Source organism: Pipistrellus kuhlii, unplaced genomic scaffold (assembly GCF_014108245.1).
Source record: "Pipistrellus kuhlii isolate mPipKuh1 unplaced genomic scaffold, mPipKuh1.p scaffold_m20_p_9, whole genome shotgun sequence".
Classification (NCBI taxonomy): Eukaryota; Metazoa; Chordata; class Mammalia; order Chiroptera; family Vespertilionidae; genus Pipistrellus; species Pipistrellus kuhlii.
In genome coordinates, this window is record NW_023425595.1 from 1,949,764 (window position 1) to 1,977,114 (window position 27,351).

A 27,351-nucleotide genomic window follows, 5' to 3' on the forward strand; every position below is an offset into this window, starting at 1 on the left:
GCCGCTCCTTTTCATTCTCCTTTTGTAAGAAGCCCAAGCTTCACAAATTCTCTGGCTCCGACCTACAGTTGCTCCTGGCAGGGCATCTAGATGCCAAGTATCAAAATGTCATACTTGTGCTGAAAACCAGATTGGCTCAGTGGATAGAGTGTTGGCCTGAAGGGTCCCAGGTTCGATTCCGGTCAAGGGCATGTACCTTGGTTGTGGGCACATCCCCAGTAGGGGGTGTGCAGGAGGCAGCTGATGGGTGTTTCTCTGTCATTGATGTTTCTAGCTCTCTATCCCTCTCCCTTCCTCTCTGTAAAAAATCAGTATATTTAAAAAAAAATGTTATACTTGAGCCCGGCTGGTGTTGCTCAGTGGTTGAATGTCAAATTGTGAACCAGGAGGTAAGGGCTCAATTCCTGGTCGGGGCACAGGCCCAAGTTGCGGCTTCATCCCTCGTGTGGGGCGTGCAGGAGGCAGCCAATCAATGATTCTCTCATCATTGATGTTTGTTTCTCTCCCTCTGCCTTCTCTGAAATCAGTAAAAATATATATATTTTTTTAAATGTTATACTTGATTGAAGATTTGTTTCATAAAATATTTTTTTTTCTTTATTCGCGTGCTTGTGTCACGGAGATCTCTCTCCTCCCATTTGTTCCTCACCAGGGAGACAGCATCTGGCAAGTAGGGGCAGAATTGGTGGTGGCAGCGGGTGCCCCACAGACACCTGTCACCAAGCAAAGGTGAAAGGGAAGATGAGGCTGGAACGTTCAATCTCACTCAGCTGGATTACTCATTACTACAAGCCAAAACTGCTTTCTCTACTTCCTTCCTTCCTTAGTCTGTTCTCAACCCAGCAGCATGGGCAAATCCTGTCTCTCACTGGCTGAAAATCCTCTACCCACACCCCCTTCCACTTGGAGTAAAACCTGGAGTCCTTACCATGGCTGGAAGGCCCTACAGGAATGGACCGTCTCTGCAAACAGCCCTTCCATTCTCCTCTCACTCCTCCTCCATTTAAGATGGTAAATTGTGTTTATCGCCACCTGGGCTTTTTGCAGACCCTCAAACATCCCAGCATGCTCCCACTTCAGCCTTTGTACTGGCCCTTCTGCCGGAACATTCCCAGGATGCCACAGGGCTGTCACCCTCAACCACCTTCAAGCCTTGTTTACACAGTAACGCTTCAGGAAACCATATTTGAAATTCTACCCTGCTTTCTGCTCACCTTCCTGACCATCCTTACCCTACTCTCTTTCCCCCCTCCCTTAGAATGTTATCATCTATGATACCATATTATGATTTACCTGTTTATAACAGTTTCTGTGTCTCCCCGATGCCCGACCGCAAGAGCCCCGGAGGGTGTCTGTTACAGAATCCGCTCTCAACTACTTCTTGAATATATTAATTTCTAGGGAGGACCTTGGCTTTGATTAGATCATTAAAAGGTTTTGTGGTCTAAAAAAAAACACTAACAAATGAAATAGTTCCAAGGACTAACGCTGTTGAAAAACAAACAAATCCAGTATACCTGTCCTTCCCTCGGAGCAGGGACACAGCAACAGAACCAAATATGCAAGTATATTGCCCTTGGTTCTCCCCACTTCCCTCTTGACTTGGCAGTGTTGGGAGTCCCCTCCCCTGGCGTTAGGAGCCCCTGAATGCCAGCAGGGCAGCAGCTTCCAGACCCCGTGAGAAAGCTCCCCCAGCCCCGGCACAGAGAGGAGAGACACCATGAAATTCACCCTGTACGTGGGCACTGTATGTGGAGCGCGTGCTGGGAGCAACAAGAACGGCAGTAAATACAGAACAGAAAATAACCATTTTTGAAATGACAACAAACAGGACACATTATCTAAGCACTAACACCTAAGAAGGTGGCTACCCAGGCTCTGGTGGGCAGCTCCTCAGGAGAAAGAGGCTGACTTCTTTCCAGGCTGTCTGGTCTTCAGTCCTTGTAACTTCTCATCTTTCAGCGCCTTCAAGAACTTATCTGCAGGAGAGCAAGACACACTTAGCTTGAGTAGAGAGAAGGGCTTTTTCTAACACTGCTAATGCAACTGTGTGCTCCCTATGGGAGCCCCAAAACCATTAGGATCCAAAACACGTATAAGTGGAGAACATGTAGTTGAGAAATGACAGGACTTAGAAAAGTCCAAGTTTTCTAGGAATTGTTTCTAGAGACCCGCTGCCTCATGGACCTAAACATTTGGGTTATTTTATACCCCCTTTTCAGTGTGTGTATGTGTGTGTGTGGGGGAGGGGCAATTTTATACAATAATGGGGGTAGTTTTTCGAGAACCATCTGCTCTTAGAACGGGTGATGGGAAAAACAAAGTCTGCAGAACAGCCTCTGGCTACTGATTATTCTACAGAGCAATAGGCCCTCTGGGAGTAGAATCGGACTTTGTGCGAGTTTACTCTCTCGCAGTCTGCTTGGATGCTCCAGGAATCCCAGCCACAGCAGCACACCTGGTCTCCCTGGTTAAGTAAGATCCCTGAGACTTCAAACCTAAGATCAGTTGGCAGAGTCCAGGCCCCTGGTGAGTTGACTACAACAGGGGTGTGGGGAGGGGGGAGCTGGGAGTGTCACAGGGAAGCTACCATCCAGCATTGTTCTTGGGCCTCCTGGGTCTTACACAATTCCCATCTTACACAATTCCCCTACAGACACTCCAAGCAACCCTCCCCTAGTTCCCCCGCCTCCCGCCCAGGAGCCCAGTTGAAAATAAATACTCTAGAGCCGTGGTCGGCAAACTGTGGCTCGAGAGCCACATGCAGCTCTTTGGCCCCTTGAGTGTGGCTCTTTCACAAAGAACGGGGTCTCTCCTCTCTGTGCTGTGGCCTGGGCGAGTCTATTTCGAAGAAGTTTAAGTTTAAAAAATTTGACTCTCAAAAGAAATTTTAATCGTTGTACTGCTGCTATTTGACTAATGAGTTTGCCGACCCCTGCTCTAGACAAAGAGGCTGCCTGTGGTGGGTGGAGCTCCAGGGGTAGTTGTGTTACTGTGCAAGAGGCTTAACGGTTCAGGAGGGGGTTTGTGGTGGCTGGAGTTCCAGGTTTGAGGGCTCAGGGTCCAGATTCCCAGAGGGCTCAGGATGGAGGGAGGATGGAGTTGGAGGAAAAGAGTCGGTTGATATCCAGGATGGGGGAGGAATCTGGGTTGGGGGGGAGGGATCAGCTTGAAATCTGGGAAATCTGGGTGCTGGAGTCTGAGCCTGAGGCCACATTTTGGGGGGAACCTAGGGAGGGAGGACATGGAGCCAAGAATGGTGTCAGTCAAGCCAGCCTAAGGGTGGGCTCCGGCGGCGACCCGGGGAGGTCACGCACAGCGCTGGGAGTCGAAGCCATCGCCAGTGATGGTGAGCAGCTCCAGCTCCTTAATCCGGATCTCCAGTTCGCACAGCTCCTCGGGGTGGGAGGCGGAGGCCAGCCGGGAGGCCGTGGGGCCCGGGACCAGAGGCGAGGCGGCGGCCCCCTCGGGCCCCGGCGGCGGCGAGTAGAAGAAGCGCAGCGGCTCGTAGGGGATGGAGGCCAGGCCAGCGGGCCAGGGCGGGGGGCAGGGGCGCTCGCTGGGCAGGCCCAGGCCCGGGGGCGGCGGCAGGGGCATCGGCGCCGCCGGGGGCGCCTGCGGCAGGGGCCGGCCCCCCGCCGCCGCCCCGCTCGCCTTCAGCGGCACGAAGAGCTTCTTCCAGATATTGAAGTCGCTGAGCGGGGACGTGGAGATGCCGTGGTCATAGAGGGACGGGAAGTAGAGGGGCGGGGCCGGCCGCTGGCTCATCGTGGGGCTCTGGCGGCCGCGCCGCCCCTTCGGCATCTTTTGAATGGGATGCTGCGTGGGAGGAACCCCGCGCCGGGACACCCGCGCCCGCCGCGAGTGGCCGGGTTCTGAGGTTCCACGGGCCCCGCCCCTCCGCGCTAGCCCCGCCCCCAACAAGCAGGGCGCTGTCTGGTTGGCCACGCCCCAGAGTGTGGCCACGCCCACTGGCAGGTGGCAGGCCGCGCCCCCCCGGCGTGAGAAAGGCACCGGCAAGGGGGGCGCGAGGGGGAAGCCCCGCAGGCGCGCCCGCATGCCCGGCCCAACCCCTTGGTTTACGCTCGGCCTCAGCCCCCTTCCCCTCCAGCCCCAAGCAGGCCTCAGCCCCTCTTTACTCTCAACACCCTCTCCCCTCCTAAATTCCACAAGCCCCGCTGCTCCGGAGCTATCACAGCCTAGCATCACATCAAACAAAAGCACCAAGTGCAGAGCTGGCCAGAACCGCAAGAGAAAACATTACTCGGGTTCCCACTCCGTTTATAGGAAGAAGAAAAAAAAGATTAAGCTCTGCTTTTAGGCTGAGTCTTCTGTTTCTCAATTATCTTCAATTGAAAATAATCCCCATGCCAAAATGGCATATTTGGGGGTAGTATATTATCCCTTTCAGTTCCCATAACACTGTTTTAATATATTTTTATTTATTTCAGAGAGAAAGGGGGGAGAAAGAGAGAGAGAGGAAGATAAAGAGGGAGAAGGAGAGAGAGAGAGAGAGAGAGAGAGAGAGAGAGAGAGAGAGAGAGAGAGAGAGAGAGAGAAACACATCAATGATGAGAATCACTAATTGCCTGCCTCCTGCACACCCCACCCTGGGAATCGAACCGTGACCTCCTGGTTCATAGGTCCATGCTCCACACTGAGTCACACTGGCCAGGCTATCACACTGGTTTTAAAAGCTCCCAAATACTTACTGGGTCCAATTATATGCTCAGCACTACAGGCTCCTTGGGCTGGATCAGCTAGTCTGGGGAGAGAAAGCGGCTCAGTGTTAGACAAGCCCCGTACGCTTGGACAGTTTCTAGGCTCACACACACCTTTCTGTCTTCTGTCTGGTCATTACAAGCAACTGTAGGAGGCAGATTGTTTCTCTTAAACGTCAAACAACTTGCTCAAAGACATCCAGCCTGGATAGCTGACTCCCTTTGTACACACACATACAACACATCCTCTCTCTCTCTCTCTCTCTCTTTTGCTCTCTCTCTCTCTCTCTCTCTCTCTCTCTCTCTCTCTCACACACACACTCACACACACACACACAAACACTCACACTCACACTCACACACACACACAGCTTGGTACTGACTCAGATCTTGACTGGCCAGCAACATATCCATCTTTATTCCTTCACAGCAATGATTATTTTATCTTGTTTAGGCCAAGGCTTTCAATGGAAATTTGCCTCCCCTGAGTCTGACTAATCCTGTGAGAGATCTTGGTGCTTCCCTTGCAAGGTACCAAGGAAAGGGTGTGGGCTATTTGGGACAGGCTCGGCAGGATTTCCTTTCAGTGGTTCCTTTGGTGCCTGTTTGTTTCAGAAAATGAAAGTATTTGGAGTCACTGAAGTCCCTCTCCCGTCAGATTTATTACAATCCACACCAGAGCCCCTTTTCCTGACCTCCTGCAGCACGGGGAAATTCGGCAGGAACATGGGTTGGCTCTAAAAGCTGTTCTCAATCAGCCCTCTTCTCCTTTGATTGCTCCCTGTTGTTTGATCATTGGTTGCTTTGTTTTATATCCCACACACGAGTGACTTTTTCCATCTGACTTGTTTCGCTTAGCGTGATGGTCTCAAGACCCACCCATGATATTGCAAATGGCAGTATTTCATCTTTTCTAATAGCTTAGTAACATCCCATTGTTTATTAGTCTTAGAATCACTTAGCTCCTCTCTCTTTGCTTGTACTAGTCGAGTCCCTCTTCAAACTCTTCGTCTTCTTTTTCCTCTTGGGGAGATGGATTTGGGCTTTCAAAACCCTGTCTCTCCTCGCTTGGCTGCCTCTCAAAAATAAAGGCTTTCCTTGTTGCATGCTCAGTGCTTTTCTGATTGGTATTACTGGGTTTATGGACTTGGGTTTGACTGGACTTGTTCCCCTAAAAGCCTCACTGCCTCTCCATCACTTTTGCTCTGCATCTGGACAGAATGCCAACCATCACACCTTCACCAGATTCTCTGCCTCTTTAAGGGGATGTCACAATTGGCCATGCCTGCCTTGGCTCGGGTCAGCATTTAGGAGCATGTAGAACTTGTGGCTTGGATACAGCAGAGTTATTACAGAATGAGTACCGTATTTTCTGGCGTATAAGACGACCCCCTAATTTTTACATAGATTTAGGCCTATATTTGCTGTATAAGACTACCCCCCTCTTCAAAGAAAAGACTTACTTTGCCGTCAAGATCTGCAGGTAATTTTTGTGCAATTTTGGTTGACCTTTTTTCGTTTCAAAAGTCGTCTTATACGCCGGGAAATACAGTATATTAAGTTGAAAACCTGAGCCCCAGTGAGATGGTATTAGGAGATGGGGCCTTTAGGACGTGATTAAGTCGTGATGACAGAGCCCTGACGCATGGATTAGAGCTCTTACTAAAGAGACTGCAGAGGGCTCCCTGCCACTTCCACCATGTGAGGGCGTAGTGAGAAGCCACCTGTGAACCAGGACATGGGTTCTCACCAGGCACCAAATCTGCTGGAGCCTTGACCTTGGAGTTCCCAGCTACCAGACCCGTGAGAGATGTTTCCTGCTTACGCCGCCCAGTCTATGGGATTTTTGTTATAGCAGCTTAAACATACGAAGACAAAAGTCATGTCTGAACCCAGGACTCGTTGTGCCTCTGGGAAAGTCGAGTCCGCTCTTGGAATCTGTTTTCTGAGCTGTGAAATGAAGGCAAGTTCTGCCACACAAAGTGGATGCATGTGGTGAAAAATATGTATGAGCAACACCTGGGACACAGAGTAGGTGCTCCTGGGACACGTAGTAGGTGAATGTGATTATTACTAGTAAGCAGTCTTATGTGGATTCCTGGGTTCACCAGTAAGCCCTGGCAAATGGATGAGGACCGTGGAGCAGGGGAGGGGTGTTTCTCCCTGACCACTGAGCCCACTCCAGACATTTTAGCAAGCCCTACACCCAGAAGCTGATTACCTGCTGCCCCGCGGAGGACAGTGACCTTAAACCGGGCACTTGTCTTAACTCGTCCGCTCATTCCAACGACCCTAAGCAGTAGTTTTCCCCACTTTAGGAGGCAGGTAAGGTTGAGTAACTTGCCTGAGGCCCTGGGACTGGTTAGCATCAGAAGTGGAATTCCAAACAGGCGGGGCGGGCGGGCCCCAGCTCCCCGCCTGGGGCATTCCTCCCACAGCCTTCCACCGGCTGGCTCCCGGCTCTCAGGGCTGGGTCACCTTCACGCTGGCTGGCTCTCTCTCTTGCTGGCAGAGGGCGGGCTCTAACTGGAAGCTGTTTGTGTCCCAGTTGAAGGGTTTGGCTATGTGACGAGCACCAACAGTCTTTATTCCTCAGCTGAATTCACCATTGTGTTGGTCAGGAGCTGACGGCCCACACATTTCCATTTTCCTTCACAACACCCCCTATTTCAAGAACTTTTCTAAAAAAAAAAAAAAAAAAAATGCAGCCCCACCCCTACTCCTCTCTCCCTGGGCGGGCGTTTTCCAACACACTTGCAGAGTAAGCACATTTTTTAATCAACTGCAGCCTGAGAGGCACCAGTGGAATGGGGAGCGCAGGGGCTGGAAGAGGAGAGAGCTGAGTTTAGTCTCATCAACCAGCATCAACCAGCTGTGCAGCCCTGGGTAAAGTAATGGTCGCTAACACTTCCTTCACCACTTAATGCATCGTGTTCTCAAGTTATCCTGGCAGTAACACTTAAGAGGGTCAGTCTGTAGAGTTTTTCTGCTCACGAGCAACAGAAGTTGACACGGAGATTTTATACCGAGGGCAATGATAGTTCATGGAACTGAAAGCTTAAGAACTAGGTTTTGAGCACGGCTGGTGTGGCTCAGTGGTTGAGCATCAACCTAGGAAAGGCCACAGTTCCATTCAGATCAGGGCATATGCCCCGTTGCAGGCCCGAGCTTCAGTAGGAGGCGTGCAGGAGGCAGCTGATCAATGTTTCTCATCATCGATGTTTCTCTCTCTCCCTTCCTCTCTGAATTTAATTTAAAAAAAAATTCTTTTTAAAAAAATAATTTGGTTTTGAGGGTTCAGAGAGCAGGCAAGTTTAGGAATCCAGGTAGGAGGAAGGAACCAGCGGCCTCTTCAGTAGGCTGGCTGTTCTCAGTGACTAGTTTCCACCCTCTCCCTTCAGCCTTCCCTACAGAGGCTGGAAAAACAAACAGCTTTGCCAGTCTCCCTTCCAGCGAGGGTGGCCAGGAGGCATCTCCAGCCAGAAGATATGACCAGAACAAGCTGGAAGCTTTCCAGGGAAATTTTACTCTCCTGATAAGAGAGGATGAAGGGACTTTGCTGATAAGGGGTACAGAAGCTTGCCCTTCATCTCCTCTTCCTGCCCTGGACCTGGCAGTCGGCAGTCACTCTGTGATCATGAGGGAAAGACCAAGTCTATGCCATGCATCACCACCCCCCTCCCCTCCTGCGATGGTGTTGAGCAGCTGAACCAAGGCCAGGAGCTTCTTGTGCGAGAGAATCCCACTCTGATTAAGCTACTCGAAGTTGTCTGTTCATTGTAGCCTTCCTGAGAGACTCAAGCTTCAACCCAAAAAATATCTCCAGTCCTTGTCTAACTCCACTCAGGACTTAAACTGCAGGAGAGTCCCTGCCCAGCTCCTGGTGAGAGGCTAGACCATGTTCATGAAAAGTGCCCCCAAGACTGCACTTCTGGGGTGGAGGCGATTCCCCAGCAGAGAATGGCAGTTGTGATCAGAAGGAACAGAGGCCCAGTGGCTAACAAGCCAATACCCATATGGCAGGTGCCATTGTTACAACTGATGACACAGAAGGCCGGAGGAGGGAGGTAGCATGCTCCTCAGTGAGGGGCAGGGAAAAGGGCCTTTCCAACTGAGCTGTGAATATATTGCCATCAAGTACAGGTCTATTGCGGGGACATCTTATTGTAAACCGAAATTTTTTAAAAATCTCAAAGCTGCTTTACTCACAACGTATATACGTTATTTCCATTCCAATCACTAGTGTGTCTTCCACATCTTCCCATAGCTCAGGGGAAAGGGCGGCTTAGTTAGCAATTGTCAGTTAGCTCTTCTAGTAGTTACCTTGGGCAGTGATGTTTAGTTAGAAGGAACAGAAACTTTCTCAAACCAGTCCGAGCAACACAGGTCTGAGGGAGCTGTAACATGGAGACCTCACTCTCTCCATGGGCAGGTGCCCAGGCAGTGTGCCAGTCAGTAAAATAAGTAGAGAATGATTTGTGAACACTCTGATGGTTTTGGGTAGAGGCAATACCATTCAGTTACAGAGTGACAGGAAGTCGTATACATAGCGCTTCAAACAGTGGCTGGCACACAGTCAGCCCTCAAGCTGTGACCACGGCATTCCCCGTTGAAGAATTTAGTGCCAGGTCCCCCTTTAGCTAGCTATACTAGTCGAGTTAATGAATTGTAATGTTGAGTTTCAGTTCTGGCCATAGCACCCTATCACACCAACACATTCAAGGGCCACCCCATCAGTATTCAAGGTCGGTTGATGTTGACCTATCTGTACAAGACCCCGCCGGACCACGCGGAGCGAGTTGGGCCAGCGTGAGCACTAGCTGAAGTTATAGGCCCAACGCACTGGGGTTGGCTTATTTGCATGAAGCCAATAGCGAGGATGGGAATGGCAGCATGCCTAGGAAAGCGTGTCACAGAAAAGCTCCCCACTCCACAATCGCAGAACCTTGACCCCCAGTTCAGTGCACCCACCCTCTGCAGGGTGCATGCTGTCCCTCCCTCCCCCCGTCCCCCCAATCCCAGAGGCTCTGGACCCAGACAGCTGCTGGGGAAAAGGACATCCTGCCCTACAATGGAGCCACATAGACAGCCACCTGGAAGTACTGTGGTCATTTATTTTACTCCAAAATAATGTAAGTGTGCACAAACAGGAAGCTTTAGACAAAGTTTTATGGTGGAAAATCCTATACGCCAGTGGCTGTGGCAGGGCCAGTCCTTCCTCGGGCAGAAACGAGGGTCCTGTTAAGGAAAGAGTCACAAGGACCACTTTGTCTTGGGACAGGATGGCAGAGGATGTCAGCAAAAGCACGGCGCCAACAGGGAACAGAGCACAGGGAACGCCAGGTCTGGGTGAGGAAGTCTTTATTTGTCTATGGCATCCACAGGAGACAACTGGCACCGCCCACACTCTGTGCTGGCATCCGGCACGCTGCCCTCCTTCCGGGCCCAATGACCACACGCATGCATTTGATTACATTTTATTTTCAAAAAGGCATCATTTGTTCCACTTTATCTTCGCAGATGACATAATCAAGGCCTTTTTTTTTTTTTAATGTTAATCAAGAAATCTCGCTTTCATTGGCAAGTCAGGCCATGGTGTTAAAAGCAGACAAGGTTATAAGAATATAAACGTTATTAAGTCTATCAGATCTTGAGAATTGTTCACCAGAATCCACACGTACAAAAAAAGGCAAGACTTTGCCCTCCTGAAAAGAGGTCTCGCGCGCGCTCTCTCTCTTTAGGAAACTGGTAGAGCTTCTCAAAGTCTTGACATTTGTGAGGACGCTGACGGCCCTTACAAATGAGCATTGCATGGTCTGTGCCAGGGCAGCTAGGAGTCAACAGGCTTGACGTCAGCAGGCAGAACATTCCTGTGGGCCTGTTCGTGATGACACCTTCCCATTGCATTCTTACAGTCCACGTCCACATGCGGGTATTCCCACTGACAATACTCAAAGCACACGATACTGTAAATCCCTTGTAGCAAAGCATATCCGAATATTTAGTCTTGAACTACGTGGCAAAGCGAAAATATCCATCATTCCAGTGAAAGGGGGAGGGGAATCGTTTTAAACACACCATTCGTTGAGCGTTTAAGTTGTTTTCAGGGAAAGACAGCAAAGCCCGTACAAAATTTAGGGGAAGAAGAGAATTCAGATTTCAGCTACTGGTACTTCTCCTAAAGGCAGACCTGGGGCCTTAGTGCCCTGCCACCCGGAAAGCCTATCTCCTCTGCCTCCAGTCACTTTCCAGTTGAGAATACAAGCAGTCATTCCAGTCGCTCTGCATGTAGACTCTCCTTGCCCCTGACAGCCCACATCTGGAACATGCCTACGTGGCCACACAGGGGCCATAAAAGGAGGGGGTGAGAGCATCCCGTGAAAGAGATTGGTGAAAAGCATCCCCCACCCCCAACAAAAGCACTGGTCATACTGGTAACTATAATACGTCCAAGGAATACACGGGGAAATTAGTGCCAACTACAGAGAGTCTGGTCAAGCTATTACTGCAAAGTGCAAAGGAAGCAGCATGCAACTAACCCAGCTAACGTGGCACGGGCTTCCATCCTAAGCTTCCTCTCTGCAAACAGGACTGGTTTTCCAGCTCGCTCGCTCTCTCCTCCTCCCCTCTCTCTTATCCAAGTTGCTCAAGCTAGTTTTGGTCTTTCCCAACAGGATCCAGTAAGAAGATAGGAAGCTTTTGCGGCAGCACAGGGAATAAGGAATACACAGAAGCAGGGAGTGAGGAGAATGTCTCCTGGTATTGACTTAGAAAAGTCTCCAGAATGCCGTGAGCAGCGAAGTCACCAGCAGAGTGATGGTCCCTGTTACGCTCGTCCCATTGCTTTTGTTACACAGGTCCTTCTTGCAGCATTCATACTGCAGAGTCTTCTCTCCTAAGTTTCTTGAGAGGTATTCGTAGTTGCAGTTATTGAAATTCCAACACTGGTAATATGTCCACATCTCTGTGGGAGAAACACACACGAGGGTGAGCAAATAAGTGGCAAGTTCCATACCTGCCTTTGAGCTCTAGGTTCTACTCCTGGGACCTGACCTTGTGGCAGTAGAGACATAGGGGCAGGAATGGGCATCCCAGCTGGATTGCAAAGGGGAACAGTTAAGTAAGGGATGATACAGCTCTCAATGGAACTTTCCCATAAAACCAAAGTCTCATCAGAGCCAGTAAGATTGTGTGTGGAGGGGAGGCAACAGGCAATCATACCGATGTTGTAAGAGACTCACCCAGATTTTTAAACACATGCCCACAACATGATCCAGCAATTCCACTTCTAGATTTTATTCTATGACATTACTTCTAAAAAAGGTTAAGATATATGCTCCCCCACTCCAGTGGTCATTGCAGTACTATCTGTAAGTGCAATCCTCCTACATAATGAAAGCCTAATATGCTAAGTGTGTGGTTGGCCGTTGAACAAATCAAAGCGTAATATGCTAATGATGTGCTAAGGCACTCAACTGCTCGCTATGATGTGCACTGACCACCAGGGGGCAGATGCTCCAACCGGTAGGTTAGCTTGCTGCTGGGGTCTGGCTGATCAGTACTGAGCAAGAAGGGCCAGACATGCCCTGGAGCACCCCCATGGCCCCTCCCCGGCTGGCCAACCTCCTGCATCTCTCCCTGGCTTTAATTGTGCACCAGTGGGGTCCCTTGGCCTGGCCTGTGCCCTCTCATAATCTGGGACCCCTCGGGGGATGTTAGAGAGCCAGTTTTGGCCCGATCTCACAGGGAGAGCACTGCTCGGCCAGAAGCCAGGCCGGGCTCATGGCTGGCAAGCACAGTGGTGGTGATTGGAGGCCTCTGCAGCACTGCTAAGGATGTTGCCCTGGGGAGTAGGCCTAAGCCATCAGTTGGACATCCCCTGAGGCTCCCCCACTGTAAGAGGATGCAGGCCAGGCTGAAGGACCCTCTGCCTTCCCCCCCACCCCCCAGTGCATGAATTTTGTGCACTGGGCCTCTAGTAAACTATAAAACCAGCCCATTAATAAAAGAAGTGTCTGAAGGAATTACTAAAGAGCTCCATACAATGATATTCATATGGATAGTAACATACACCTGTAGGTGTTGATGTGGAAGAGCCCGAGTTTTAAAATTATGCAGGGAAATAGATAAATTTGACTTCATCAAAATTAAGAATGTTTATGCTTCAAAGAACACTATCAAGAAATACACAAAAGAGGGTATAAGGTATGCAAATCATATTTGACATAAAAGGCTAGTCAGAATATATAAAACACAACTCAACAATAAAAATACAAATAACCTAATTAAATAATGAGCAAAGGATGTGGATATTTCTCTAAAGAAGATATACAAATGGCCAATAAATGCATGAAAAGATGCTTAGTATCATTAGTCATCAGGACAATACAAATCAAAACTATAATGAGAAATTCCGGTCTTGATGGTGGAGAAAATAAATGCTGTGCTTGCTTCTTCCCATGAACACAACAAAATTATCCCTAAATTACAGAACAAACACCCTGGAGAACTATTTGTAGACCAGTGAATGGAGCTCCTATAACTAAGGATATAAAGCAGCAGCCACGTTGAGACTGATTGGAGGGCAGAGATGAGAAACAGGCTGGTCTCACACCCACATGCAGCAGCTGAGAAGCAAGAGGGAGATCTTGGCTGCAGAGGTGTGAGGGGTCCCAGCCCCACACCAGGTCCCCCAGCCTGGAGCCCCAGTGCTCGGAAGAGGAGTCATCTGGCTGTAAAGATCAGTGGGGATTCCATCTGGTGAGGTGGAGGGCTGCTGGCAACCCAGGCACCCTCTTAAAGGGCCCACACACAGATTCATTCACCCATAAACATTTGCCCTAAGCTATAGCAAAGAGCCAGCAGTTCAAATGGCATCAAGGCACACAGAGGGAACAACTGAATTGTGTAGGTTCAAGACAAGGGCTGGAGGGACAGCTGCCAGTGTTCCTGTGTGAGCACTCTCCCCAGTCTGCAGAGGGGCAGGTAGGTGCCAAGTCCTGATAAACTCCCCTTGCCCCACCCTGGTGACACAATGAACTACACCCCACCAACTCCCTCGCAGCTGTTCTTCATAGGCGGCTTAACACCTCTGAGAGGCCCACAGTGAAGTGGGAGCAAGTGTAGCAGAGGCTGGCAGAGTGTTCCCATGGCTCTACATGCTTGGGTCATAGGCATTTAAGTGCATGCTTCTAACACTGTGCTACAGGATGCTGTTGACTAGGACAAGTTACTGCTGTATGTAACAGCACTCAGGCATTGGAACTGGGAACCCATTAAAGCTAAGAGCATTTTAATTAGGGAAGCCTAACAGCTTGGGGAGAAGAGAGTAATGTGTTAATCATGGCTACGGAGGAACCACTTACTGAGTGTCCTGCAGTGAGTCAAGCACTTTACTTGCACTTTACTTGAATTATCTAATTTGCATAATCACCAGAGCCACTATCGGAATCACCAAAATAAAAGTGGACTGTATCCAGGTCACTGGGATGGTAGAGGTTTTCTCCTTCTGCTCGGCACTCCCTCCCCAGTCTCTGAAGATCTGGCTTGAGCCTACCTTCACTGAGCAGCAGCGCACAACCGTCCTAGTGCGGGCCATGCCGGCAATGATCACTTGACACCGTCATCAGACACTTCTGCCAGACTCCAAGTACATGGTCTACACTCCCAGGACCCGGCCAGGATGCCAGGAAATGGTGTTTCATGGAACACCCAATACTGGCCTCTCTTCTTCTTCTTTTTTAATATACTTTGATTTTTTACAGAGAGGAAGGGAGAGAGAGAGCTAGAAACATCGATAAGAGAGAAACATCGACCAGCTGCCTCTTGCACACCCCCTACCGGGGATGTGCCCGCAATCAACGTACATCCCCCTGACCGGAATTGAACCCAGGACCTTTCAGTCCGCAGACCGACGCTCTACCACTGAGCCAAACCGGTTTCAGCCGGCCTCTCTTCTGGACAGAACTGGCACAGTGCTATGATACCCACTCTCTCCTCTAAGCTTCACTGGCCTCAGGAGACAGGCATTCCCATTTACAGCTGGGGGTGGGGTGGCTAGAGTAATTGAATACCTTCTTAATGCAGTGCCTGGCCTCCAGCTCGTGTTTATGACAGTGCGCCATGCCTCTCCCAGGGTGATGTCTCCGGAGCAGGAGGGGGATTTAGATGCTCTGTTAGTGTCTGCCTTACGTTAAGGTCAGAACATATCTATTCCAAGACGTCTAGCTTAAGGAAGGGGACTTACATTCATGGGAAGAAAAAAAAATTAAGATTCACAACATCCTTCTTAAAAAAATAGATTCATCCTTGAGGAGTTTTAGATTCACAGCAAAACGAAGCAGAAAGTACAGAGTTCCCATGGAGCTCCCTGCCACCCCCACCCAAACACCATCCCACCCGATGGACCTCCCACACCAAAGTGGTATGTTTTTTCCACCTGATGAACCTACAGGGACTCCTCATTATCATCCAGAGGTCATAGTTTACACTTGGGTTCACTCTAGGCTTTGTACATTCTAAGGCGTTTTGCAAATGTGTGACATGTAGTATCAGTTTCATGGCCCTAAAAATTCTGTGCTCTACTTCATCGCCCCTCCCCTTTTTCAGCTGGCCCCTGGCAACCACTGACTTTTTATTGTCCCTTAGTTTTACCTTCTCTAAAATGTCCTATTGGAATGATGTAGGAGGTAGCCTTTTCAGGCTGGCTTCTTTCACTTAGGAAAATACTAGTATATTTCCGTTCCCTTCATGCCTTTTGTGGCCTGATCACTCATTTCTTTTTAGTCTACTAATCTGCATGTGCCCGTTTTTTTATTCATTCACCTACTGAAGGCCATCTTGGTTGCTCCAAATTTAGGCACTTCTAAATAAAACTTGCCAACATCTACATGCAGGTCAAGGTGGGCATATATGCTTTCAACTCATTTGGGTAAATGTTGACGGACACAATGTTTGACTCATATGGTGACAGTATGTTTAGTTTCTTGAAGAAACTACTGAATGGTCTGCACCATGTTCCATTTTCACCAGCAAAAGATGGGAGTCCTATTGTTCCACATCTTTGCCAGCGTTTGGTGAAGTCAGGGTTCTGGACCGTGGCCTTTCTAGGAAGGGTGCCTCACTGTTCACAGCAAGCATTTTTAAAGCTTACCAAGTCATTCTCAGGTGAGTAAGATCGGAGGGTCCCTGTACAGCATGGTGACTCTAGTTAATAATACTGTATTGTATACTTGAAGTTTGTTAAGAAAACAGATCTTCAGTGTTCTCCCTCACACACAAAAAGGTAACTGTGGGATGATGGATGTGTTAGAAAGATTGATTGTGATCACCATTTCATAATTTTTTTAAAATATATATTTTATTGATTTTGTACAGAGAGAAAGGGAGAGAGATAGAGAGAAACATCAATGAGAGAGTGTCATCGGTCAGCTGCCTCTTGCACACCCCCTACTGGGGATATGCCCGCAACCAAGGTACATGCCCTTGACTGGAATCGAACCCGGGACCCTTCAGTCCCCAAGCCGACGCTCTATCCATTGAGCCAAACCGGTTTCGGCGCCATTTCATAATTTTATGTACATCAAATCACCACCTTGTACACCTTAAATATACCCAAGTTTTACTTTAATAAAGTTGGGGGGAAATTAAAATATAAGCCTAATAATTGAGGTAAGAAACAATGGGATCTGAGAGCTGGAAAAAAATATTTTGGCTCTAGTTTACTTCCCTCTTCCCGGCTCTTCCCCACCTCTACCATCACACACACACCTTTTATAAATAACAGAGAGGCAGAAAGAACCTATTGGTGGCAGGTTAAGAACCAGGCTGGGACCAGTTTGGCTCAGTGGATAGAGCGTCGGCCTGCGGACCGAAGGGTCTCGAGTTCGATTCCGGTCAAGGGCATGTACCTTGGTTGCGGGCACATCCCCAGTGGGGGGTGTGCAAGAGGCAGCTGGTCGATGTTTCTCTCTCATCAACGTTTCTAACTCTCTGTCCCTCTCAATTCCTCTCTGTGTAAAATCAATAAAATATATTTTAAAAAAAACAACAACAAAAAAAACAGGTCTTTGTGCTCATATACAACTGGTGCACATTACCTAACTAAGGAGACCCAGACACAGCCATTCCTCGCCAGTATCATTTCCACACAGAGCTTCAACCCAGAACCACGTCCACCAAGAACGGAAGAGGGCATGCTGTGGCTGGTTTCTTTCCTCCGCCCACCACTTCCTAGATCCTATTCTAGTAGGAGTTATGGAGACAGGGGTTGGAGAGCCTGACCACTATGGGAAATGCAGTCTTAACAGTCCCCACCCCCGTTTCCCTGCCTCTCTGAGGTCACAAACCTTGGGTGGCACCTGCCTTTGTCACACTCAGGAACTCTTTTCCCCTTTCCCATTTCTGACGCAGCTAATAAACTGGCCTCTGCCCAAATCTTATCACCTTCTTCATCTCTGCATTCCTAGCCACTTGCTCAGACCCTGACACACAGGAGGCTCTTAAAAGACGGGGAGGCAGCCAGCATTGCCGTTAAGAGAATGAGCATTGGAATAGATGGACTCCCACAGTCAAATCCTGGGTTGGTTACTTGTCCTTAGTCTGTTGCTTCATCTGAGCCTCTGTTTCCTCATTGGTCAACTGAGAATAAAAAACATCACCCCGAGTGGTAGGTGAGAAGCATTCAATTAAAAACACAGAAGTGCTTAGTGCTACAGGTAGCTGATGCTCTGAAAGGGTACCTGTTACTTGTTGGATGCAAGTCTAATGAAGGTAGAGTGGCCCAGTATTTTCTCCAGGGTTCCATCATCCCATTACCCTGAGGAGGGGGGTGGGGAGGCTCTTACCGGCTTTGACAAAGAGACATGCATCAAGGTTAACGGAGCAGTTGGTGATGGTATTGCACTCACCCCCTGGATTGAGACAGTTGTAGCACCGCAAGCCATGACCTAGAATCGGGAAGTAAAGTCATCAGCATCTGGTAGGCCAGCACCCACTGCCACAGGAAGCCCACCCTCGCCATGACAACGGGGCAGAGGGCAGCATGCTTGCTTTCCCACACACACCTGCAGCAGGCAGATGTCTCCAAGCTCAGACTGTCAGAGTAGGCAGAGAGGAAGATCTGAGCTGGGAGGGGCTGGGAGAGGCAGCTGGCCTCTGAGCGGCCCTCTGAGCTCTACGCGGGGGCTTAGAGGAAGTCACTGTGAGATGTGACAAACTGAACGTAGACAAGGGAGGCAGCAAGCCCCTCTGTGAGCTGGAAAGATTCAGAGCCCCCCTCCTCCCCCATGAGGGGAGCTGAACCGTGGCTTAGACCTAGATCAGAGGCGGGAGCATCTGGCCTGCGGACCGCGAGGCACGAGAAATCGTGTGGTCTGGCCCTGCCAAGGCCACCACAGGCGAGACTCAAAATTCAATACATCTAGGAGCTTCTTTCATAGCAACATACATGTACATTAAGTGACTTATATGAAGCAAACGATGTTATAAATATCAAGATGGCCCTTGTCATAAAAAAGGTTCCCCACCTCCGACTTAGATGAAGGAGCCTTACAGCTTAAAGATTTTTTTATTTTATTTTTTTTGAGATATGAGGAAGGGTGTGATTAGCTCCTTGCCTAGTGTCATGCCAATCTTGGGGTATAAATCTTCTAAACACCCAAATATCAGAGGCACTCAGTTTGGTCTCAGCCAGCTAACCTGCCTGCTCAGGTCCTGAGTGTATCGCTTTCCTACAAATAAAAATCCTTGTCTGCTTTTGCTGTTGTCTCTTGTTTGAATTTATTCCCATAAACAAGACAAGAACTGGGGGTGCAGAGTACTGTCTCAGGCCAGGGATCCCCTTGTCCCCTGCTGATAAAACTACAATTCCAGCAGCAGTTTTTGGATCCTGATGCAAGTGCAAAGGGAACTTCCCTATTTAAAAATCCATATAACTGTTCTAATTAAGCATTTCAACTGCAAGTTGAATAGGCTAATGAAATTTTATAAATGCATCTGCAGCAACTAATGTGCTCTAAGAAATCATATTTCCCCTGATTAATAACCAGTGCTTGGTGGTAGCTACCTGTGTGAAAAGACATTTTTGAAGATGAACCACGGAATATCTCATTACAGATCAGCACTAACAGATGAATACTTGCCACCAACTGGATGAGAGGGAGCACTAATTTCTGAAACCCAAGCAAACAAAATGTCATTCTCCTAAAAAGAATCCCTTTCTTCCCATTAGTAGATCTGTATTACAAATAACTGTCCTAAATGATTGCATTTCAAATTTTGTCAACTGAAAATCTGTATTAATTTGTTTCCTCTCGTGATTTCTATAAAAGCCGACACAATAGCCTTGAATTTGCCTGTTGGCCTGCAAAACCTCACCCTTGGCTCTCTGACCTCTCAGAGATGGTGACCTCTCGGCCAGGAGCCCTCCCTGAAGCTGCTCCCTGCTCAGCAGCTGGCCTGTCGCCAGCAGCACACATGATCACACATGATGGAGGGAGAGATAGCACCTCAGACCCAGGGAGGTGGGACACCCAGGCGTCAGCAGTGACACCGAACACGGGGACCGGCTACATCGGACACAAACTGCCGCTGGTTCTCTGATTGTGACAATCACTTCTGCTGCTGCTCCTGTTCTGAGGGTTCCTGTCTGCAGCTCCACTTCAGGCTTTGCTGGGTTATTTCTCCTTCTCCGCTTTATCTCAAAGATGACAAGAAAAAAGACAGTTGCCGAAACTGGTTTGGCTCAATGGATAGAGCGTCGGCTTGGGGACTGAAGGGCCCCGGGTTCGATTCCGGTCAAGGGCATGTACCTTGGTTGCGGGCACATCCCCAGTAGGGGTGTGCAAGAGGCAGCTGATCGATGACTCTCTCTCATCAATGTTTCTATCTCCCTTGCTCTCTGTACAAAATCAATAAAATATATTAAAAAAAAAAAAAGAATAAAGAAAAGAAAAGAAAAGAAAAAGAAAAAGACAGTTGCTATTTCACATCTGTCAAGGGGAGAGGCTGAGAAGAGTTGCAAGAGGACGCTCTCGATTCACCCGGCCACACCCTTTCTAATTAGAGATGATGACCGCTGCCTCCCCCGGGCGCTCCGCCAGGCCTGGGCAGGGCTCCGTTAGGCCACCCCACTGCTCCTCCCAGGACGTGTTTGTCCGCCTGCGTGAGGGGGGCCGCCTGAGAAGGGACGAGAGGCAGTTCTTCTCTTCTCTGCTCCCGACGTGTGCACCCGCAGGAGCAGAAAGACTGGAAGAGGAGGGATTGTGCCAGCCTGGCTCTTTGGTTGCCCATGGCCTCGAATTTCCTCCCGGCTGGAGCTAGAGTTCGTTTGCCTTCTTGACCATCCTGAGTCAGAGTCTGGAACTTCGGTGGGCAGAAGTGTTCAGAGTTCACACGTTTGTTCAGTGTTCACACATCTGGGCACCTGCGTGTGAAGCTCAGTCTCCACACAACTGTTCTAAGAGGTGGGCTCAGTGATCTCCATCACCTTTTTTTTTTTTTTCAAGAGGAAGCTAAGACTAAGGCGCTAACCGACTTGCCCCGGTTCCCACAGCTACTGAGTGAGAGCGCGGGCCCCAAACCAAGGCTGCCCGCTCTGACACCGCAGCTTGGTCTAACCATGTCGCTCTTCTCATTGTCCTGAGTGGGCAAGGGATGAAAACGGCACAGATTATGGGGGAGACCCAGGTCAGGGACCAGCAATAAGTCAGCGGTCGACTGTTTTGATCTTTTCACGGCTAAGCCTGGGTAGCAGGATCTGCTCCAGAGGCCGACTCTCGGACGAGGGGCTGTCACAGGACAGCTGATGGCCCCAGACCCAGGCCTGTGCCATCAACAGACTTTGGAAACGGGCATGACCAGGTAATTCTAACTACGGAACACACACTGGCTAGAAGCATCCAGACCAATGCATTACATCTCCTCTGGCTAGAATCAGCAGAGGTGGAGGGGGGGGGGGGGAGATGAGTCATCACTTCTCTCCCCCTCCCCCATCCCCCCCGCTTTGTCACCCCCTCCCCCCCCCCCCAAGGGAGAGCATATTCAAATGTGTCCTTGGGCTGGTTTCTTCTTTGCTTCAGCTTCAAACTATAAAATGGGTTTAACAACACTAACCCCTCCCGGGATGGCTAGAGGGATGCAATGAGAGCGGGCCTGGCAGGGTCCCTACTACCTAACAGGCATCCACTATATGGTGGCCACTAAAGCGACCGATATGTGAGACATGCTCCAGCATGCAGATAACTTTCTTCTTTAGCTCCCTGCACTGCTATTTCCTTCTCTGTCCCCTCCCCCCACAAAACAGGCGGTGCCACTATGACACAGGCAGAAAGTGGAAAACTTGATCCTTATGATGAAGCAGAGCAAGTCACACTGGTGTTTCCAGTGTTACGGGGCTGAGACTCAGAAACACAGGAATACCTCCAGGAGCCGGGGAGGGGGGCAGGGCGGAGAAGGAATTAAGAGCAGATGGTCTGCCAAAACCGGTTTGGCTCAGTGGATAGAGCGTCAGCCTGCGGACTGAAAGGTCCCAGGTTCGATTCCGGTCAAAGGCATGTTCCTTGGTTGCAGGCACATCCCCAGTGGGGGGTGTGCAGGAGGCAGCTGATCGATGATTCTCTCTCATCGATGTTTCTAACTCTCTACCTCTCTCTCCCTTTATCTCTGTAAAAAATCAATAAAATATATTTTTTTAAAAAGAGCAGATGGTCTGGTGCCTAGCTGTTTGGGTTCAAATTCGGGCTGTGCCACTTTCGTGGGACAGTTTACAAGCTGTTTCATCTCTCAGGGACCCCGTCTTGTCAACTGTCCTGGTAAAATGGCGATAAAAGCAGTACCTACCCCATAGGGCGGACGTGCGGATTGAATAAGGAAATGCCTGTGAAGTGTTCAGAACAGCGATGGGCACATAGATGCTGGAAGCGTTAGCTGCCACTATGAGCACCGTCCTCTTCATGGCGCATAAAGGCCGGGGCAGGAGGACAGAGCACAGCCCGCTAACGATGGGTCCGCTGATGTCCCAGCAGCTTTGTGGGGAGAGGGTGGAACTTAAGCTGCTGAAGTGTCCCCCCCTCCGCCCCTCCCCCACCCCCACAGCAGCTCTGTAACCCAGAATGGCCGTAACTCGGGAAGGCGCCCCGCGGCGGGCAGGCCTGTAACCCAGGACGGAGCTGGCACCCGCCCTGGGCCTGTAACACGGGAAGGCACAGCCACGGAAGCCGGGGGGGAGGGGGGGGGTACCCGCTGGCACCCGCTCAGTCTTCTGAGGCCCAAGAAAGAGGAAGTGCCCAGGTGGTCGAGATCCATGTCCCCCGGGACCACTCACCTGAGTCACAGAGGACGGAAAGGATGATCAGGAGCCAGAGCAGGGTGAAGCCTCCTTTGCTCCCCATTTTCTACTGAATCTGGAAGGAAGACACACAAAGAGCGGTCACGAACCAGCAAATGACCGACTGCTGACTGGTTATCGCAGAAGCCAGGAATTAGAGGGTCCGGGGGCAGCGGCGGGGGGGGGGATGGGGGGGGAAGGCGGGAGAGGAGAGGGGCTTCAGGAAACACGGGGAAGGAGCTAGCAGGCCAAGAAAACAGGAAATCTCCCAGGTGGGGTGCCATGAACCAAAGGATGCTCTCAGATGGGGCAGCACTCGGTCCCCCTCCTGCTCCCTGAAGAAACGCTGTGGATCCCGGTGAGGGGGCAGCCGGGGGGAGTCACAGCACGCAGGGCCCAGAGCCAGGACCTCCCGGGCCCCAGCCCAGCTCTAACGTCCAATAGCTTCGCACCCTTTCTCCGCGCAGTGGGGCCAGCACTGTTTTCCCCGTAAAGCTCGTTCGGTCAACTGAGACTGTGAGGAAAGGACTTAACGCAGCAGCGGCGATGCCTGCTCTGCTGTCACTGCACCCAGTGCTGTTGGCTGCGCCGGAGCCCAGTGAAGGCCATTCTCCAGGCCATGCCACTAAGAAGGGCATCCGACCAAATGAGGGGCTCTGGAGGGCACCAGCCTGTATCCGGGAGCAGAACAGGAGGCAACAGCTGCTCCCGCCCCCCTCTTTCGCAAATGTAACGGGAACACCTCCCTGCTCGCTCTGGGGAAGTGAATGGAGTTCAGGACTGAGAAATGCTCACCTGTCCGAACTCAGACAACGGACTCAAGAGGCATAAAGTGTGGTGAAAATGAGACCTTCAATGCATCTTGCAAGATTGGGTGTCTCGTTGAGCAGGCACCCCGGAGCCGATCATAGGAATTTATCCCTAGTGTGTGAGAGTCCTTCCCCTGGTTCCTCATTGGCCGAGGACTATGGGGTTAACAGTTCCCCAGCCCTCCCATACCTCGCCTAGGTCTGTCTCCTGTTGGGTTATTTAAAGAAATGAGTTGTCTTTTCTTGTCATCTCCACCTCCCTTTGTCTACTGGTGACGGGCAGATCTCCCTGGGAAATGTGCTGCTGCTCACATACTTAGCCTTTGTTCATATGCTCTTTCCCATCTTTCCTCATCCTGTTTGCCCTGGGAAAATTCAGAAACCGACTTGCAACATGCTGCTGGTATTCTGTACACAAGGCTGACTTTGCTGAAGACAGAACACCGAGGCCTATCTCCTCCTCGGTAACTGATGGCTGGTCCGCACTACACTCATGCCTACATGGGCAGCAGTGGGCACCAGGGGAGAGGAGGAAGGGCTGAACGTCTTAAACCCTCTTTTGTCTGCTAAGGAAGTCAAGACACGAAGGTTTTTAATTGTCTGAGGACAAAAAGGGGGACCACATGCTAAACCCACAAGCTTGGGGGAGGCCAGCACGGCAGGCCCTACAAACTCAGAAACGAAAGTAACCACACAGGAGGGTCTGAACATAAAAATTCCTAACTCAAAGCAGGTCATGGCAGGTAGCCACTTCATAGGGCTACAGCTTCCTTGATAAAGGTTAGTCTTTTCCTTAAGGGAATCTATCTTGTTTTGTTGTTGTTGTTTGTGTGTGTGTGTGTGTGTGTGTATGTGTGTGCTTTGTCTGTTTTTGTATCAAACATAACACAGCCTTGGAATTTCAGAGTATTCTCCTTTGCCAGACCCATTAGGGCACACCCACCACACCAGAGCATGAAGCCACAGAACCACCTCATTGTTATTTTGTTCCCTGAATACCATCTCTAGGTGCTGTGTTAATTATTAACCATCCTCAACCTACCAATGTAAATCAGCTTTGCTTTCTCTCACCTCCCTAATCTACCATCAACGAATCTCATGGATTCCACCCTATGTCACCTCCTTGGATTCTAATGTATAAAATAAGCTGGGTGACTATATTTAAGAGGAAGAGGAAGGCAGCAATCTCAGAGATATTGGAAACAGAAGAGGCAAGAGCTTCAGAGTGAGATTGATTTCACCTACTACTGATCTTTAAGAAGAGGAAGGGGGCCACAGCTGAGGCAATAGAAGCCTACAGAAGCTAAGAACTGTCCTCAACTGACACTCAGCCAGGAAATGGGACCTCAGTCCTCCAACCACAAGGACTGTAATTGTGCTAACTAGATTTTCCCATAAAGCCTCCAGAAAGGAACACAGCCCTGCCAACACCTCGACTTGAACCTATTGAGGCTCTTATTTACAAAACTGTGTTAAGCTGCTAAGTTTGTAATGATTTGTTTCAGCCCCAATTTTAAACTAATACACCCACCTCAAAGCTGGTACACGGCAGAACACCATTTAAGACCAGGTGTGAGTGCTTCACCAGTTACTTTCTAGTGGGGAGACTTGTGAATTCAGCTTCCGAAATAAATTTGCTAAACTAAGATCACCAGGGAAGAGATTTACAGATGCCCATGAGCCATGGTCGGCAAACTGCGGCTCAGGAGCCACATGCGACTCTTTGGCCTCTTGAGTGTGCCTCTTCCACAAAATACTACGGCCTGGGCAAGTCTGAAGAGGTGGCATTAGAAGTTTAAGTTTAAAAAATTTGGTTCTCAAGAGGAATTTCAGCCGTTGTCCTGTTATATTTGGCTCTGTTGACTAATGAGTTTGCTGACCACTGCCCAGGAGTATAGTCACTGATCCTGGGAGCCTGGGGCCTCAAACGCTGATAAACTTTAAGATTAGAGGAGTCCTCAGAGATAAAACCCTAAGTTCTTGCTTTATAGTTCACTAAGGGAGGCCATGTGGGATGAAGTTACCTGTCCCAAGGCCACAGATCAGTTGCAAAGCCAGAGTTGGGTGGATCACACACTTCTGTTCACCACGGCCTGGCAACTCACAACTTGCTTGTTAACATTACCTGGTGATTGGTAGTGTCAAGGGCTCGGAGGTTTGCCACCTCAGTAGGGAGAGACAAACAAAAAGCCACATCACAATGAACAGCCCCTCCCACTCTGAGGTCCTGCTGCCAGTCAACCACCCCAGACCTCCCTGAACTACACAAGCCTGAAGCTTCTCGGAAACGTGTTCCAGGACTTTCCAGAAGGCCTCTTGTTACAGAGAGTCTACTCATGGCTCTGCTCTTGGAGATTGTAACTGCAGCACCAGCTACTTAGTGAAGATATTTCTCAGAGTCAACCATTTAATGAAGATATTTCACAACGCTATTGGGGGCGGGGGGAGGAGGGAGCAGGCAAAAAACTTCTTCCTAAGAAAAACTGAGGTTCAAGAGCTGGCCCCGAATTTTTAATGGGATCCTTTTAAGAGGTTGTACCTGGAGCTGTTACAGATGAATCCCATAGATAACCACGGTCCTCTCCTAAAGCCCATTCTCTTTGGGCTTTTATCTTCCAGGTCACTCAGACTAATGGGATGTTTTCGTGCAAGAAGGTTAAGCCATCCACACAACCACACTTAACTGACTTAAAAAAAAAAAAAAGTTAAGCCAGCTCCTGTTTCTACTTTGAAAATACAGATGCCACGAATCTCAAGCATGTTTGCTCCACAGTAAGACAACTTCCTATCTGCTTTTTTTTTTTTTGGGGGGGGGGGGTCATAAATTTCCCCACATTTTGGGAAACACTGCCACCTCGCTGTTAACGTTCGGAGCTCCGTGTGCCTGCCTTGAAGAACTGGGCATCCGCTGTCCCCCGTGGGGAACATGATTTCCTGAACTTGTAAAAGCCACATTTGGCCATTTCCGAGGATGATCTCATTTAGTCCTTGTAACACGGAATAAAGTAAGCGCTATGGTTTTACTGGTAAGAAAGTGAAAGTAGTCCACTCAGGATTATCCAACCAGTGAACAGCAGGGCCCACGGGGAGGCTTGCATGTGCACAAGAGTTTTGAAATACATTTTAATATAATAGTAAACACACACACACACACACAGAAATCTAAGTCTTGGAGTTTCTTTTTTCCCCAATAAAAAATTGAAGGACACCTTAACTTTCCTAGGTTTTAAAGGTCTTCATCAGTTGGTTAAAGCGTTGGCATAGGCCAAGGTCGAGGGTTGATTCTCATTCAGGGCACATATAAGAATCAAAGAATCTCTAAGTGGAAGAACAAATGGATGTTTCCCAAAGAATGAATTAAAAAAAGGTCTTCATCTAGCCCTAGGCCCGGCCATGGACCTTTCCTGAACCTGGGCCTGGAGCCGGGCGTGGACTGGCCAGGGAGCCGGAGCCGCACGGGCGCCGCAGCAGAAAGACCTGCAGCCGCCAACCCCCGCGCAGAGCGGGCAGCGCCCGGGGCGGGGGCGGGGCCGGCAGGGGAGCCATAGTTTTTCCATCAAAAAGGTTCCTACGTGTCAGAGAAATGGATTAAGTGAGTGGGCACATTTTCCAGGGTCCTTAAAGGGCCCGCTTCTCCTTAAAAACCATTCAAGTCACGATGTGACGTTTCTTTAAAAGTCGGCTGTCAGATCCTATTTAGAGCGCAGCCCAAGCCGGCCCGGGAAAACAAAACCTCCATCGGAACAGTATCAACAATAAAAATAACGTTAAACACACACACAAAACATACACAAAACAAACAAAAACACAACAACAAAAAAAGAAAACAAAGCAGAACTTCACAGCAAACTTGGACCTAAAATGCCTGGTTTCCAGCACTGCCAGCTGCATTCAAGTTCAACATGAGGACCTGTCCGTTAGGAGCAGGTCTGTGACCCTAAACTGGCGTTAACCTCCTTTCGGGGCGCAATTTCTTTGGCCTAAACGGCAAGGGCCTCCCTTCCCTTCCGTGGTCAGGGTCCAGGAAAATATTCCCGAGGGAGGGAATAGAGTGCACGGCCACGGAATCTGGGGTGTTTGGGAAAGAGTGCCCGCGCTCCCCTCTTTGTTGTAAACGGGGAAAGCCGGGGTTTTTCCGTTAAAGCGTGCAGCCGGGCGCTTCCGTGAAGGGCAGGACAGGGCCTCGGAGGACACTCGGCCCCGGGGTTTGGGGAAAAGCTGGTGCCGTCTCCAGGGCGCGGAGGCCCGCGCAAGGGGACAGGGTTCGGGCCGGAAGGGCAGGGCCCGCTTGGGGCGGGAGGCGATCGGGGCCCAGCTGCCCCGGGGCGCACGTGCCTGCCGAGCTCCCCGCGCGGTTCGGTTCGGTCCACCGCCAGGCCTTACCTTGTAGCGCACGCAGGATCCCGCTTCCAGCGCCGCGGAGTCCGTGCGGGTGGGCCGCCTTTATGCTGGACGCCCGCGGACTCCGCCTCCTCGCGCTGGCCCCGCCTCCAGG

The 27,351-nt window shown here is 50.0% G+C and overlaps 2 protein-coding genes across 2 annotated transcripts; both read right to left on the bottom strand.

Moving 5' to 3' along the window:
- Window positions 1–1,721: 1,721 nt before the first annotated feature.
- CUNH11orf91 (chromosome unknown C11orf91 homolog) lies at window positions 1,722–4,444 on the bottom strand. Its single transcript, XM_036426224.2, has 2 exons — window positions 3,318–4,444; window positions 1,722–1,979 (listed from the first exon to the last, which is right to left on the bottom strand). Exons 1-2 carry the CDS (start codon window positions 4,204–4,206, stop codon window positions 1,894–1,896), a joined length of 975 nt encoding a protein of 324 aa, XP_036282117.1. The 5' UTR covers window positions 4,207–4,444; the 3' UTR covers window positions 1,722–1,893.
- A 5,621-nt stretch (window positions 4,445–10,065) lies between these two features.
- On the bottom strand, window positions 10,066–27,347 carry CD59 (CD59 molecule (CD59 blood group)). The gene is made up of 4 exons (XM_045578146.1): window positions 27,240–27,347; window positions 22,045–22,123; window positions 17,567–17,668; window positions 10,066–11,685 (listed from the first exon to the last, which is right to left on the bottom strand). The coding sequence occupies exons 2-4, from the start codon at window positions 22,109–22,111 to the stop codon at window positions 11,489–11,491; spliced, it is 366 nt and encodes a 121-aa protein (XP_045434102.1). The 5' UTR covers window positions 22,112–22,123; window positions 27,240–27,347; the 3' UTR covers window positions 10,066–11,488.
- Window positions 27,348–27,351: the final 4 nt, after the last annotated feature.

Coding starts and splice junctions, on each gene's coding strand:
- CUNH11orf91 (XM_036426224.2), bottom strand. CDS start 4,206: ATGCTAGGCTGTGATAGCTCCGGAGCAGCGGGGCTTGTGGAATTTAGG. Junction 1,980..3,317: donor TGGCTTCGACTCCCAGCGCT/GTGCGTGACCTC, acceptor GCTCTCCTGCAG/ATAAGTTCTTGAAGGCGCTG.
- CD59 (XM_045578146.1), bottom strand. CDS start 22,111: ATGGGGAGCAAAGGAGGCTTCACCCTGCTCTGGCTCCTGATCATCCTT. Junction 17,669..22,044: donor TTCCGTCCTCTGTGACTCAG/GTGAGTGGTCCC, acceptor TCCCGATTCTAG/GTCATGGCTTGCGGTGCTAC. Junction 11,686..17,566: donor ATGTCTCTTTGTCAAAGCCG/GTAAGAGCCTCC, acceptor TTTCTCCCACAG/AGATGTGGACATATTACCAG.